Genomic DNA, 14,326 nt, shown 5'->3' on the forward strand with positions numbered 1-14,326 from the left:
TTGCTAGTAGCAAATTATGATATATCTGATGTTTATGCATATATTCTGCTTCAATACTTTCCAGCTGTTTTATTTAGCGAGGTTTGGCAGAAGGTACACATGGCTTGCTTGCCAGTAAAAGATATGATTTTAATAAGGTGGTCCTGTTGTATAAAACTCAAGATGAAAATTTGGAAGAAAAAGTAATAAGCAAAGCACAGCAGTGAATTTGTGTCATCACAACTATTAAATCATATTGCTCAGCATGAAATGTATGCTTCAGTCTTGTCTGTAGTGCTTGGAAACATAACCAGACCAGAGGAAAAAGCACAAAGCAGTGGCACCAAGAGGTAAAAGTATGTTTTGCTGGGTTGATAAGAAGTTAAAACCAAGAAAGGCCCTTAGCAAACTTTCCCCCCACCATTTGGAATTAGCTTTCACAAGGACTTGTACCACAGCTGGAATGAATATATATGCACATGTAATGCTTATTGGTTTGATTCAATGAGCATATCAAATATGGTAGATCTAAAATAATAATGAGACAAACACAGGATAAGACATGGTATGTGAAAACTGCAGAGAAAAATTAAAAGTTACTATGATACTAGGGGCTATAACAGGGCTGCGGAGCCTGTACCCTGCAGATGTTGTTAGATTCCATCTTGGATGAGCCCTGGTCAACACAGCCAGTGGTCACTGTAGTCCAGAGTCATCTGCAGGGCAGCAGTTTCCCCCATCCCTGCTCTATAAGAAGCATCTGTTTTCATTTCAGAGCAGCATAGAATGAATTGGTTGGATGTAGAATACAAAAGGGTTGCAATCTGCCTGATAATAATTTTGATCCACCTGCATTGGTACACATTTGGTTGCTCCAATATTCAAACAGAATTGCTTGCAATTCATTTCAAAATGATGTGTGAGAGAGATGGGATCATACCTAGGAAACATCAGACTACAAGAATCAAGTTACTATTTGCATATTAAAGAGGCCATTATTGCTTTCAGACGAGTTACTGAATTTTTAAAAATATATATATTTAAAAATGGGATCTGTGGTCTGTCACCACAATCACCCTTCATTTATTGACCAGAATCCAAGAGGATTTGAATATATAGCACCTAGAGGGACTATTGAACTTTTTCTTTTTTGACTTACACACACACCCATGCCATATCACAAACAACTGTGAAACATTTCCTTGATTTCCTCAGCAGTGGTTAGCTATTGTTATGACAAATCTCCATAGAGGGAACTGCAATAAAAGTTTCCTTTGATTTGTACAAGAAGGGATTAGATATGCTAATCCAAGTTTGTAGGTCAAAGAACCAATGGATCCTGAGCAATGGTTCAGCAAACTGCCTATGCCAACACACTCTATAAAACACAAGTCATTTTTTTATGAGTCAATCTACTCTTTTGAATAATCAGAAAAAATATTAAAACAGCAATTATGTAGCATGGGACTATTGTTTCACAGTTGGGCATGTGGAAGTTATTGTGCAGTTCTTTGGATTCTGGACACTATAAGCTACATGGAGCAGTCCATGTAGCTGGTCCCTTATGAAAGGCCAACAAGCCAATTGGATAACTGAAAATGTCCCACCACAATCTTGCAACGTTCCGTAAATTAAGAACCAAGCACATAGATCATACTTCTGCAGAAGACATCATACTTCCGCTTGTTCCACTGGGAGAGTTTGCACTAAACCAAGGGTTGGTGATGGGAAGTTTTCCTTCTGCACATTCTTTCCTCACCCACTCTAGAATGTTTAGTTCACATTGAGTTCATGGAACATCGTACCCTGACCTGTTCTTAATGCATGGTTGACCACATCTACGGAATGTGATAGTTATGTTCTTTTAAGTCTTGCTATATCAATCACTAGTAATTGTTTAATAAGGAGGTTTTCACGCCTGTCCAATTCTGTGTTCCCTTTCCCAACCTTTAATTTATTGATGATTGATGCCTATATGCAACCCTTGCATTGTATTTGTGTTAACCAATCAGCAACAAGCACATATGTGGCAATGCTGTAATATTCAATAAAAGGGACTCCCCGAGACATGCTCGGGAGATGCCGCCCATATGACACTTGTCTGTTGTTTATTTCAACCCAACAGTTGGGAATCTCAGAACTCTATGTGAATGTGGTCCACCAAGCATATCTCTTTGGCTCTAGGATTCTCTTAAGCCTGTTCCCCCTCCTAAGCCACACACCTCTACTGCCTCTGCTTCAAACCAAGTGTTTCTGCCTCCGATAATGTCTCTTTCTTGCATAAATGGAAGACAGATAAGTGTTTGGGTAGAAACTACCCTACTGCACAAAAGTAAATTTGCATGCATTTCTCCTCCCACTTTTGTACCTGACCCATCAGATACAGGTACTTGTCCCCTGCAACGTTGCCCAAAAGTGAGTGTGGACCTGAGGCTGAAAAAGGTTGCCCATTCCTGCACTGAACTATGATTTAGTGTAAGTGACAAGATCTCGCTGCTGTGAGCCTGAGCTTTGCATGCTCCTATGTGATGCCTCTTTTCTGATGCTCCACCAACCCAGCTGCGCCCAAAGCCTGCTGCTCCCTTTGACTATGGTACTAATCCTTGTTTAAGGATTGAGGAACGTGACCCTCCATATGGTGCAAGTCCTATGTCAATTTCAGCTGGCTTCTAATCATAGATTCTTGGGAGGCCTGTATATTTTTCTCACTGGCCATTGACTTTATACTCCCCCCGGGGCTTTTCTCTTCCTCTAGTATGCCCTCTCCCCTTTTCAGTAGGCTCACATCTCTCCCCTCCCTCAGTCTTTTTTTCTCCCAGTTCCTTTGACCCTACCTCCTTCCTGGAGCTGTCCTCTCTGCCCTTGCCTGGCTCTTTCCAAAGCTTCTGCAGTCTCTCCCTTTTCGGTGCAACTCTCTCTCCTTCGTGATGTGTCTTTAGCTCTATCCTGTCCGGACAGCCTCTCTTCCCCTGTTCCCTCTCTGGATTGTGGCCTTTTCAACTGGCTGTTTCTTGGTGAATCTGTCTCCCCGTTCACACCAGTCTGCTGTTCCTCATCTCTTCGCCAGTCTTCAGGTTGGTCTCTGAGTCCTTGGCCTCCACATCTGACATCAGCAGCAGGTGCCAAAATATATAGCTGCTCCAGATCAGCCCCACTATGGTATTTCAGGGAAGAAGTGACTGTGCTGAGCTGAAACAGTGGTCGACACTTGCCCATAAATTTAAAGTATAGGATTTAACCCTTTCATCTTTGCATAGATTATTGATAAATAATGGAAATGCATTCAAAACAACATTTTAAGAATAATCATTTAAATAATCTCAGGAACTAAACCTGAGCTATATACAATAACAGTCTGAATCTCTCCCCCCTCCCCTGAACTGGAACAGATTCCAATCTGAATTGATAACAGCTAGATCAGCTGCAATAAGAAATATGGGGTGGAATTCACCTAACGCACCCCACTGTGTAATTTTGGTGCAAGGCCTTCAGCTGTAAGCCACCCAGAGTTGCTGGGGGAACTCAGTCAGATGGGTGGTGTATAAATAATAAAATTATTATTTTTATTATTAATGGGGCTTTACCCTCCTACACCTCTGTTCTCCTACCCCCTGAAACAGGCTGGGGGGGGGGATTCAGGAGAACCCCAGAGCAACATGCAGGGGAAGGAGACGGGCAATCATTCCACCTGGCAAGCTGCAATGCTTGTGCAGATGGAATGTTCATAAGAGCGCAACACTGAATTCCATCCAGTATTCTACCAACTATTGTAGCACAGCAGTTGTGCTGTATGGTTTTTGAGCCCTAGATATGCTTGGGGTTCTCAGGGGGGCTAAGTTGGACCAGAGAGGAAAGCAGCAGCACAGAATTCTGCATGTGCTATGAATAAAGCCCTTGATTTTAGATGACTAAACAAGAACATAACCCCACTGGGAACTTCTCCTGCATGAGCTCTATTGGAAGAAATGCTGTGTTTTTGTACAGGTTTCATTCATTCCAGTGGGGTTTGTGCAAGTTAACTATCAGGTAGATTGTGATATTAGGTGGGAACATAAAATTACTTCCATGCTTTGTTTGTTGTATCCTCCTCACTTTAAAAAAATGAGTAATTTGGAATTATGCACAGGAATTATGTGCTTTTTATTTATTTCTTTGGAAATAAAACTCATAAATAACTCATAAATAAGTAGGGATGGGGATACTTTTTAAGAACATAAGGCTAAGAAACCGAAGACCTGTCCTGATAGAAAAAAAGGTTTATCTCTGACTAGCAGAAGCCCTAGCTGTGCAGCCTCTGGTTTTGAAAACATCAGCACAAACTGTCAAACTCTCAAGTAACTATGTGGCTAGAAAGGTTCTAAAATGGAGCTGTTTTCCACATACAAAAAATGTCACAGATGAAACAGATCTTTAAAGCATACAATTGCACCCCAGATTACCATCACTGGGTGTAAGGATGGAGAGAAAAAGAAACCTACTCACTAAAGCCATCTTGTTTTGGAACACTTCCCAAATTTATTGTTAAATGAAAGGAAGGAACAATAGGTTTTCACCTTCTTTCCCCATGATGCCTTTAGAACTTTTGGGGCATCCCACACACAAGTATTACTAAGTCAGTCCCAGCAGATAAATATGAAATATATGTTAAGTACAAACACAGCACTTCATAGTGTGCTAGGAACGATCAATGCTTATTTAGTGTCATCTTCTTTGGAACATCTCTTCCAGCGACAACTGAACTCCAGCATAAACATCTATAGAGAAGGATATTAGCTTATATCAAGTAAGCTCTCAGATCTGGAGTACTTTCAAAAAAACATTTTATTTTCAAATGTCCTCTTAAGTATTTTTTAAAAGCTTTTAAAATATCACATGATTTAAATCTGATCCCTCTAAAGCTGATTTTTCAACTGAAAGAAGAGATGTAATCAAGTTCAGTGAAAACACAGGGAGGCCGAAGAATGCAGCAGACAATATTATACAATTCCCCAAAGTTCAAAACAACCAGGACTATGGTATTTTCCGATGAAGCTTCAAGGGTGCAATCTGGTACTCAACACCCTCTGGCTAAGAAGCTTTATGATTTAGCAAAACCCCACTATGCTAATAGAACACACAATGTGCCTCTGCCATGGAAAAGTACACCGGTGGAAACCCCCCCCCCCCCAGATACATATGTGGGTCTGTTAGCACTGGAGTTTCCTGTCTATTCCAAAACCCAAGCTTATGGAACTCCATCTTGCTTGGGCAGTTGCCCTCTCTTGAGCACAGGCCTCACAATGGATCAGGACATATGTCTTTCTGTGTGCCAAAGGTAAGTGTGCTGTAACCACCTGCTCTTATGCAGCAATGTGTACATTTGGCTTCACATCCTATGCTTCACTCCCCTGAAACCCATTGGTGGAAGGGAAAGGAAGCATGCTCCTGTGCGGTTCCTAGCTTAGGCAGAGCATTTCCTTAGCAAAGTGCTTGATGCTCGTGAGCTGAATGCTCGTTGCCCACCTGCCTCCCCCTATGCTATCCTGGACCTTCCCACCAATGTGGTGTGTGTAAGCTGTCTGTAAAATGTATTTTCATTGGGGTATTGAGCTACTGCCCCAGGAAGCAGGTGAACCTTTGTTGGTGTGTCTACGCAATTGTACTGGCCATCACATTTTCACTAAATGATGACCACCAGGAACAAGGGGAGGGGGGATAATCTGTGTGGATTTGAATTAGAGCATGCTTGTTCCAACTTTGCAGAATACCAAGCACAAAAACAGGTAAGCACCACTGGCAGGCAAAGGCAAAACAAAACAAAGAGGAAACCAAGGGCTTGAAATTAAATTTAGTCCAAGCCTTACACTTTTTACTCTATTTTGGCAGCAATTATTACCAAGTTCATGAAATGCTATAGCAAATCCTGCTCCTGAGAAATAATTTATTTCAATATGTGTCACAACTACAACATATTTCATTTCAAGGATTTGGAGTCTGGTAGTTTTATTTCTTTCCTCCACTAGGGATGAGGATGGGGTGAAGTTAATGATTTGCTCTTTGTGTGGAATTAAACCAGTGAACTCCTGGGTATGTTTCTGTCTGCTTTGAGGACCACAGCACAGAATTTCTCTGGCTGTATCTGTGGACACTACCTTATTCTCTGTGCTTCTTCCATGTTGGGGCCATGGCAACATGCCTTTGTTCCCTTCATGCATGGAAAACATATTGCCATTGTTGCTGGCCCACCTCTTGCTGGTCGACACTGGTCATGTTTCTAGGAGCACTGGGGATATGTCTGTTATTTTTGTACCGTTTTTGTATTTTGTGTGTTTTCCCCTCCCCTCCCAGAGTTAGCATGCTTAGGATATGGCAGCTGTTCCACCAATGCAGCAGCAGCATATCCTCTTCCCTGGCATAGCAAGCATATAGGATTGCCACTGCACCTCTAACACTTGAAATAAAACAAAAATCTAATTCCATGCAGTACCAAAACATTTTAAATGTTCTTTTAAAATGTGAAATGGTATTTAAAAACGTAGCACCAAGCAAGTCAGCACCTGCTGCCTAAGAATATATTATAAAGAATATGCATCAGATGGGTTCCCCCAACTGTATCTGATGCACCAGAGCTAAAAGATGCAGCATTTTTATTTAAGAAACTGCACATAGTTTAAAAAGGACTTTCAATTTTTTTAAAAGACCTTTTGAGGCATCTGAACAAGGCCTGTATTTTAAAATGAGCTTAAAGATATATTTGCAAATGTTTGTATGTTTCATGCCAGGCGGAAACCAGCTGGCTAAGTACTTTGGCAGTTGTTTATCTTCCTGCTCTCCTGAACAAGGGCCCCCCTGATTTATAGCATTTATATACTGAGAGAGTTAAAGGGCAATAAATTTTGGGAAGAGCTAATGGGAAAAGCAACTGGCTTGGGAAGCCTCACAGAACACAGTAGGATGTCCTTCTAAGTACATATTATAGGATTGCGCTGCACAGTCAGCATACAGCACCTTTAGGGTCAAATGGCAGCTGGGATGGGAGAAGATTGGATTAGTATTTTTTCTGAACCAGGGGGCAGGAGCTGACCTGAAAGAACGTAACATGTAGTTTGGCCCTAATACATGTGACTGGCACTGTACAGAGACACACCCCATGAACTGATATCTCTATAGTGTGTTAATTTATTTTTTATAGCTAAGTTGGAAGCCGCCCAGAGTAGCTGGGGCAAGCCACTCAGTGGGGTATAAATAATAAAATTAGTAGTAGCAGCAGCCACATGTACTGTATACTGTGAAACATAGCAGGAAATTTCCAAGTTGAAGTACGGCCTACCGGGTTAGGAGCTGTAATGGAGCTATATCATGGGACTATATTTGTGGCTCAGTCACAAGGTGTTTAGCTCACAGTCACATGAAAGATATAGTATTTCAGATCTATGCATATGCTAATCTGGTAGGCATCCATGTTGGGTGCAGTGTCTTTTTGTTTAAGCTACTGAAGAAAACAGGTGTGTTTTCTCTCCAGCAAACAGCCTGAGGCTGCATTGGAGAAGAGACAGAGCTTTGATTTTAGCACAGAATACAAGTTATTTGTAATCTATTATGCCTTATGCTGGGACCAGTATAAGAAATACAGAACTAACTGAATGTAATTTTTATTGTTTAAAGTTATTTTGAAATTAAGTCCTGTGTGTAAAGCTTTTGAACCATATTTTTAGACTGGAGAATTTTTATTTCAATACAAGAGTCAGTTTTTGTTCATCCAGCGGCTTCCACATTCACAATATTAATAATCTCAATAAGAAAAGCTTTCTGAATTGCACTTCACATGTTTAAAACTCTCTGACTGACTGTTGGCTCCAACAGATACTAGAAGCACATGTGACTGCACACCTCTCAGTCTCATACTGCTCTGCACTCTATACATTGAGAGAACTGCTGTTGCTTACAAACACCTTTTACGGCATGAAGGAACAAGGATGTCACTCCTGCTGCTTTCATTCACTTTTCTATCCCCTCTTGACTGCTCTTACGTTTAACTAGGAAAAGAGCAGGAAAAATCTGCCGGTATCGGAAGTTACCTTGTATATTTCTAATTCACAACATAAAGAGCTTATGAAGGTATTTTCAGTGAGAGTTCTCGCAAGAGTCCCCCAGAAGCCTGAGCCTACATTTTAGAAGCAAACTTATTTTTGTTTGGTGATAACAAAAAGTCTGGGTATGTTGCCTTTATTTTTAGTTAAGTGTCTACTGGTTTTATTGGAAAATTTATATTTCTGTTTTTGCAATGGGTTGTATTCAAGTAATTTTTCCTCACAGTAGACCCATTGAAATTAATAGATCTAAGTTAGTCATGACCATTAATGTAAATGAGCCTACTCTAAGTAGGGCTTTTTTGGAGTTGCAGTTAAAAGACAAATAAAAAAAGATAAGCATTTCTTATAATAGATGATAATGAAGTATCTAAGTCAAAAGGCAGAGTGCAAGTTCGTATTATTGGAAGGGCATAGGGGCTGGAAAGAGGAACTTTTTCGTTTAAAAGAACTCTTCCATTTAAAAGAATTAAAAATACATCAGATCATTTCCACCAAAAGCATGTCAGATTTGGATCAACTTTAGCACATTCCAACAGCGTAATTATCAGTGGTGGAGGTGAGGCATCTGATCAAGATCTGTATTATGAGGCATCTGATCAAGATCTGCATTTTAAAATGAGCTTAAAAAATATATTTGTAAATGTTTGTATCTCTCATGCCAGGCAGAAACCATACTCTGGCAGCTGTTTATCTTCCTGGACAAAGGCCCCCCTGATTTATTTATAGCAGGAGCCAAAATTCTCAAAGTTGTAAAAAAGGGAATTACAGGCTGGGAGCAAAGGTTACTAGGTTACTGACCCTACAGAATACAATCAAGCTGCAAAAGCACTAATTAAGAGTTGGTAAATAGTAGGATTCATTGTTTAACAAAATATAATACCATGTGTCTCCCATTAGAGATTTGAGCCACATTTCCTAAGGTTAAAAGGGCAAATAGAAACAGCAGCTGGACTAGGGAAAGAGGCTTCTCTCTGAAGCTGCTTTGAAGCTTCAGATAACTTAGAGAACTTAGCTTTTACTAAAGTTCCTTTTCTTCTAAAAATCTATATATGTTATGTATGAAATATATTGGCTTAAATGTAATTATGCAAAGGATTTAGAAAGTAAGAAATGTTAGATTCTTATGTTAGATTCTTATTTCATTGATGGTGTGTGAGAAGGTGAACCCAAGATCTCTGACCTCTGTTTAAGACATAATGAGCATCTGTTTTAGCCATCTGTTTTGCAGTGAATAGGGCAAGAGGGCAAAAGGTGAAATGTTAATTAAGGTGCCTTGTTGAGGTAAATGTAAGATATATGGCTACTTGTTTGCCATTTATAGATAGAAGGAAATATAGCTCTTTGTCTCCCATAAAAGGTAATAGGAAATGGGTGTATCTTTTATGATTGGTTCTAGCAAACAGCCAATAGGAATTTCAACCAGGCTGATTGGACAGAGGCAGCCAAAGGAGGAGCAAGGGGGCTGGGCTGAGGGAATATAAGTGCTGGCCATCAGGGCTGGAGTGGGCAGAGCTTTGGTAACCATATACCACTGTGTCTCTCATTTATTTGTCTGACAAATAAATTATTATTTTAATTTCTCTATTGCTGCGTTGAATATTTCATTCCAGCTAAGCGTTAACCACAAGCAGGGTGCTACAGAGGAACTATGCATAATGACCAAAAGTACCCCCACCTTGTATTTGGTAACATGTACTGGGCCTAGATGCAAAATCCATGAAAATTCCTCTCAAGTGCTCCTCATGAGGGATGTCCTGCCTTTTGCAACGTTCCACTGGTGCCAGAACTTTTGAGAGGTAGAAAAGAGGCGGTTATAAGTAATAAGCAGGGTACAGGGGAGACATGAAGGCAAGAATGGAAATGACTTTATTCTGATTGCCTCTCACAATTCATTATGGTGATATCCTGGCCTGCCATTTTTGCGACATGCCTAAATCCAGTGTATAGCTGAACTAATCAATCTGACATAATTTGCCATATATAACACTGCCCTAGGCAACCGGAACCAACAACTAGTTTTCTAGCAGAATTTAGATGTTGAGCTGCACTCTAAAAAGGAGGTCTCTGCTCAATCTATTGTATGCTATTTGAAGGTGTGTTCAGGCAACATGGGCACAGGGGCTGGGTGTGCACAAAAGCCCCACCCCCAGTATCCATATGCACATCACCCCATCCCCACTGCTTGGTCTCCCACCTACATGGAACTTTTATCTGTGTATGTTTGAACGCAAACAGAATAACTCTGTGCAGTTCAGGTCCCTGCTTCCTCAGAGTCCCCAGCCACACAGAGGGTTCTACTTGCATTTAACTAAAATTGAGTAGAAGCTCCATTTAGACTAGAGGGGGGAGCGAGGGTGTTAGGGGCAGGTCTTGGGTGAATGCCACTGTCCTCAGCCACACTTTACCCACACTGGTTATCAATATGCTTTGCTTTTATAGTTAATCATATGCTTCCTAAATCTTTCTGGTGAAAATTTGGTTTGGCTTATAGAAAAAAACTGCTTCAAGATTTACAAACATCTTGCTGTCCTTTACACATTATTACCACATAAATCACAAGCACTGGGTCAGGGAGCTGACCTAGAATGTTTTTGAAATTTCTGACAAATACATTTGCTTTATTTAAGTCTGTGATTTTGTTACAGTGGAAACTACTGTACTCCTCCTCTAAAAATAAAGCCTTTGCTTCTCTGAAGCTTTGGAGGCTATCTATTCTTCCATGCTTCTGAGCTTAGAGATGATTTTGCAGAAGCAGACAAGGGTGATCAGAAGCCACATTATAAGAAGAGCTTTGCACCCCAGAATGTATATCAACAGGCCAAAGGGCTTCTCCCCACTATAGCTGGTTTCAGACTGAAAAACAAAGATACTCCCCTTTTACTAAGAGGAGGCATGGCACTGCTTTATGTATTTCCCCCCTCAACTTTTACATAATGATTCTAAGTAATCATTATGGTTCTCCAGGAAACAGACTTCAATTCCACAGGATACTATTTCAAATACTTTCTTTGTGAAAAATGCCATTTCCTACAGTATATATAAACAGCTATGTATTTCTGCCACTGCAAGGACTTTTGGCTGTGCAATGGAACTTATCCCTCTCCTCTCCTTTCCCTGCATGCCCCATTCTGCTCTGGGAGTTCCCCCAGACCTTTTGAGCAGATCTGGAGAGGGGGCAAGAGGCATATGGGGAGAAAAGAAAGAAGGGAAGTTCCATATTGCAAGAAGAAATCCTTGCACTAACAGAACTACTTTGTTGGAGACCACTGAGAGCTTTTAACCTGTAAGTGTCTCTCATTACACAGCACTGTAATGTTAATGGCTTAATGTTTCCATGTTGTTTCCAGTTGGCCAAACTGTCAGTAAGCAAGATACAAGGGCATGAAAGGAACACTAGTGGTAAATCCAGGGTAAATGTTCAAGTCCTGGCCTCAACCCAACATAGTTAAGCAGTTAAACCACTGAAATTACCTCTGTTAGGTTGTGCACATTGTGTCAAAACTCAATAAGGTTTTATCTTTCTTCTAACTTTTCCTAAAATTTCACACCATTCAAAAGTTCCCCTGCACTTGGAAGGTTTCTTTGAATTATGCTATCAGTACCTTGCAGGGTAAACACAACTGGCACATGGTAAGAAAAGGCAATATGTTAGCTCTGAATATATGCATTTATCTGTTGAGAGATACATTATTATATACTTTCAACCAAGTCATCATAGCTGTTTCATTTCACCAGTTTATTATTTCATCAAATGGCTTCAAATGAAACACTGGATCAAGCTCAACCAAGGCACTAACAGAACTCCACTTGAAATTATCATCTTGACTACAGTAACATGACCCAGTTCAGGCAATCATTCAAGGCTTCATAATCTATGCATTATGAAGCTCTGAATGACCACTGGGTCCCAGCACTGCTCCCCTTGCTTCTCTTCTCCTGCCTTATAGTAAGTCTGAGTTCCCTGCTACATCCAACCATGGGAATTCTGGCTTAACAAACAGGAATGGTTAGTTAGTTAACATACCAGAATTTCCTGGCTCAGGTATAAGAGGAGCTCTGGCTTAATACAAGCCAGGATCTTTGCGCCCAAGTCAGTGCACAATGGGGAGGGGGCAAGGGAAGAGTATTTACACAGTATTGCCTTCCTGGCTTCATAAAGCACTGCTTCTGAAGCCTTGATTGACTATCTGACCTGGGCCAGAGGGAAATGTGACCCATTGAGAATTTTGCTTGAAATGAGCAGAGGGCACTTCAGATGAAATCTTCCAATCACATACTCCAGAACAGTTTCACTGATTATCATGTAGGAGTAGTCTGGGGCAGTCTAAAGATGCAAATCTATAAAAGACGGAAGAATGAGCCCTAATTAAAAATTGTATGTGCAGTGTTTGGCGGGGATTCCCACTATACTCAGCTAATCATTTTGCACTACATGCACCCAAGGAAAAAATGTTTACCTGGGATGGCCACGGTTAACCTTTTTTCCTTGCTGAGACGGTGCCCATAGAAGAATTCATTCATGGAGGCCATGGAAGGGGGGCCCCTCAGAAGAAATGATTCTGTGGAGGTGTGATCAGGGGGGGTTCTTAATAAAGGCAGTAGGTGGGTCCCTGAAGTCCTGGGATGGCTCTGATCACAAGGGGAAGGTGAGAATAGTCTTGCAGGAGATCCAAGAAAAAATACATACGAAAACAAAAGAGTTTTTACTTTAATTACTGAGCAATGGCTCCTTGAATGACATTAGCACATTCCTTTCCCCACCACCACCCTCCACAAAGCAAACCAGCATGTTGTCACCACCCCTATCATTGCTGCCACCCCACAGGAAAACGTATTTCCTATAAAGGGAAGCTTCGCTTATAAAATTTAGAAAGAGAAAATACAAGCTGCTCAACATGACCCATCAAGCTGAGTATAGATCACCTGCCGTGTACAATGGCCCACCATAGAGTCAATAAAATCTGTTTTTTGCTGCTTGCTTGGGGCTCTTCTTCAGTGTTGTCACTAATTTGAGGCCATAATACATGGTGGTGGTGTGGCTTGGTGGGTTACATCTTGTGCAGGCCCCCACATCCAATTCTCATCCCCCAATATAGGTTTTTAATTATTATTTAGGCATCATGCATATTTTCCATTTCATTTATAATATCTGTATTTAACATTTATGCTGAACATGTAGTACACAGACAATGAAAGTTTGCCCTAAAAGTCTCTGAACAGGGGGAATCTTGTTTAGATACTGTTTGTGGAAGTTGTTCCCACAAAGTGGGGGGATCTTTTGTCCACCATCTTCTCCTTGACCTTCCTCCCCCTGTTGGTGGGACTGCCACAGAACTATATGCAACTCTGCAAACCACTAGCATTTGTTTCTGGGTTTGAATAAAAGTCATCTGCTATTGAACATTTATTCATTTTAACACAGGTGTTGAGAAGCACATCAGGGTAATCACATTCCTTGCCCACATTTCAATAATAAAGAGAAAAAGGAAAGTTTATAAGCACCTTAGTTTATCAGAGGATCATTTCCCTGGATGTGGATATGCCTCTTAGACATGCCCCTCCACTTCACCCCGCCCCATTAAGAGGTTTATTTTTGCTATGTATTAAGCAGATACATTCAAAACATACAGAATATGCTGAAATGCTAACAGAATATGATCTATGACTATATCAAAAGGAAGAAAAAAATATTATGAGCAGATGGAATTACTAGCCAGGCTTCACATTTTGAAAAGTCGCTTCTTCACACAGCCCCATCTCTCAACGACCCCAGCCAAAATATATTCATTATTTGCAATTCAGTGAATGACCTTAATTCAAGTCAGGCCACTGCACTGTACTATAAAGACGACTGCATGCATACCTTTTCCTCTGAGTGCCACTGCTGACCAGTATGTTTGGTTGCTGTGGGCCCTGACTATGCAGGAGGAAAGTGTCTATGGTTGGCACGGTGGCTGATGCCTCCTCACTTACTTTAGGGCTGCCGATCTTGCTCTTTCCAAGTTTGCCTTTGCTCCGCCGGGACTGCTCGTGATCAAACTCTAAGTCTTCCAGACGCTGGGTGAGGGCGAGCTTTTGCTGGATAGCCATCCGCAGCAAAGAGTTTAAGGTCTTCTTCTCATCCTCTGCAGCTGCCAATTGCCTCTGCATCTCATCCAACTGTGTTACGTATTCATCACACCTGGGGAGAGAGACAGAGGGAGAGAGAAGTGTCTTTCAGATTATGTGAATGTCCCTCATGGAGAAATGTCAGCAAGAACCAGCTACATATAAAG

At 41.0% G+C, this 14,326-nt stretch overlaps 1 protein-coding gene and 1 long non-coding RNA gene across 22 annotated transcripts in view; one reads left to right on the forward strand and one right to left on the reverse strand.

Moving 5' to 3' along the window:
• The window catches only part of BICD1 (BICD cargo adaptor 1), a 148,185-nt gene that overhangs the window by 26,311 nt on the left and 107,548 nt on the right, over nucleotides 1-14,326 (reverse strand). For 3 of the 20 annotated variants that reach the window (XM_082240455.1, XM_082240463.1, XM_082240460.1), the window contains exons 8-9: nucleotides 14,025-14,232; nucleotides 2,814-3,168 (exon numbers count right to left, since the gene is read on the reverse strand). In XM_082240455.1, the coding sequence (XP_082096581.1) occupies nucleotides 2,814-3,168; nucleotides 14,025-14,232 (563 nt within the window). Of the gene's footprint in view, nucleotides 1-847; nucleotides 920-2,813; nucleotides 3,169-9,726; nucleotides 9,838-12,508; nucleotides 12,709-13,914; nucleotides 14,233-14,326 lie in introns of those variants that run through there. The other 17 variants (XM_082240451.1, XM_082240456.1, XM_082240453.1 and 14 more) reach the window with 13 other exon arrangements.
• The window catches only part of LOC309542127, a 63,059-nt gene that overhangs the window by 16,275 nt on the left and 32,458 nt on the right, over nucleotides 1-14,326 (forward strand). Inside the window, exon 3 of one of the 2 annotated variants that reach the window (XR_014224107.1) lies at nucleotides 8,613-9,055. The exons of the other annotated variant lie outside the window; for it this stretch is intronic. This is a non-coding gene — a long non-coding RNA (uncharacterized lncRNA). Of the gene's footprint in view, nucleotides 1-8,612; nucleotides 9,056-14,326 lie in introns of those variants that run through there. 2 annotated transcript variants of the gene reach the window in all.

The sequence above is a fragment of the Podarcis vaucheri genome (genome assembly GCF_965113315.1).
Source record: "Podarcis vaucheri genome assembly, chromosome: 10".
In the NCBI taxonomy this organism is placed as follows: domain Eukaryota; kingdom Metazoa; phylum Chordata; class Lepidosauria; order Squamata; family Lacertidae; genus Podarcis; species Podarcis vaucheri.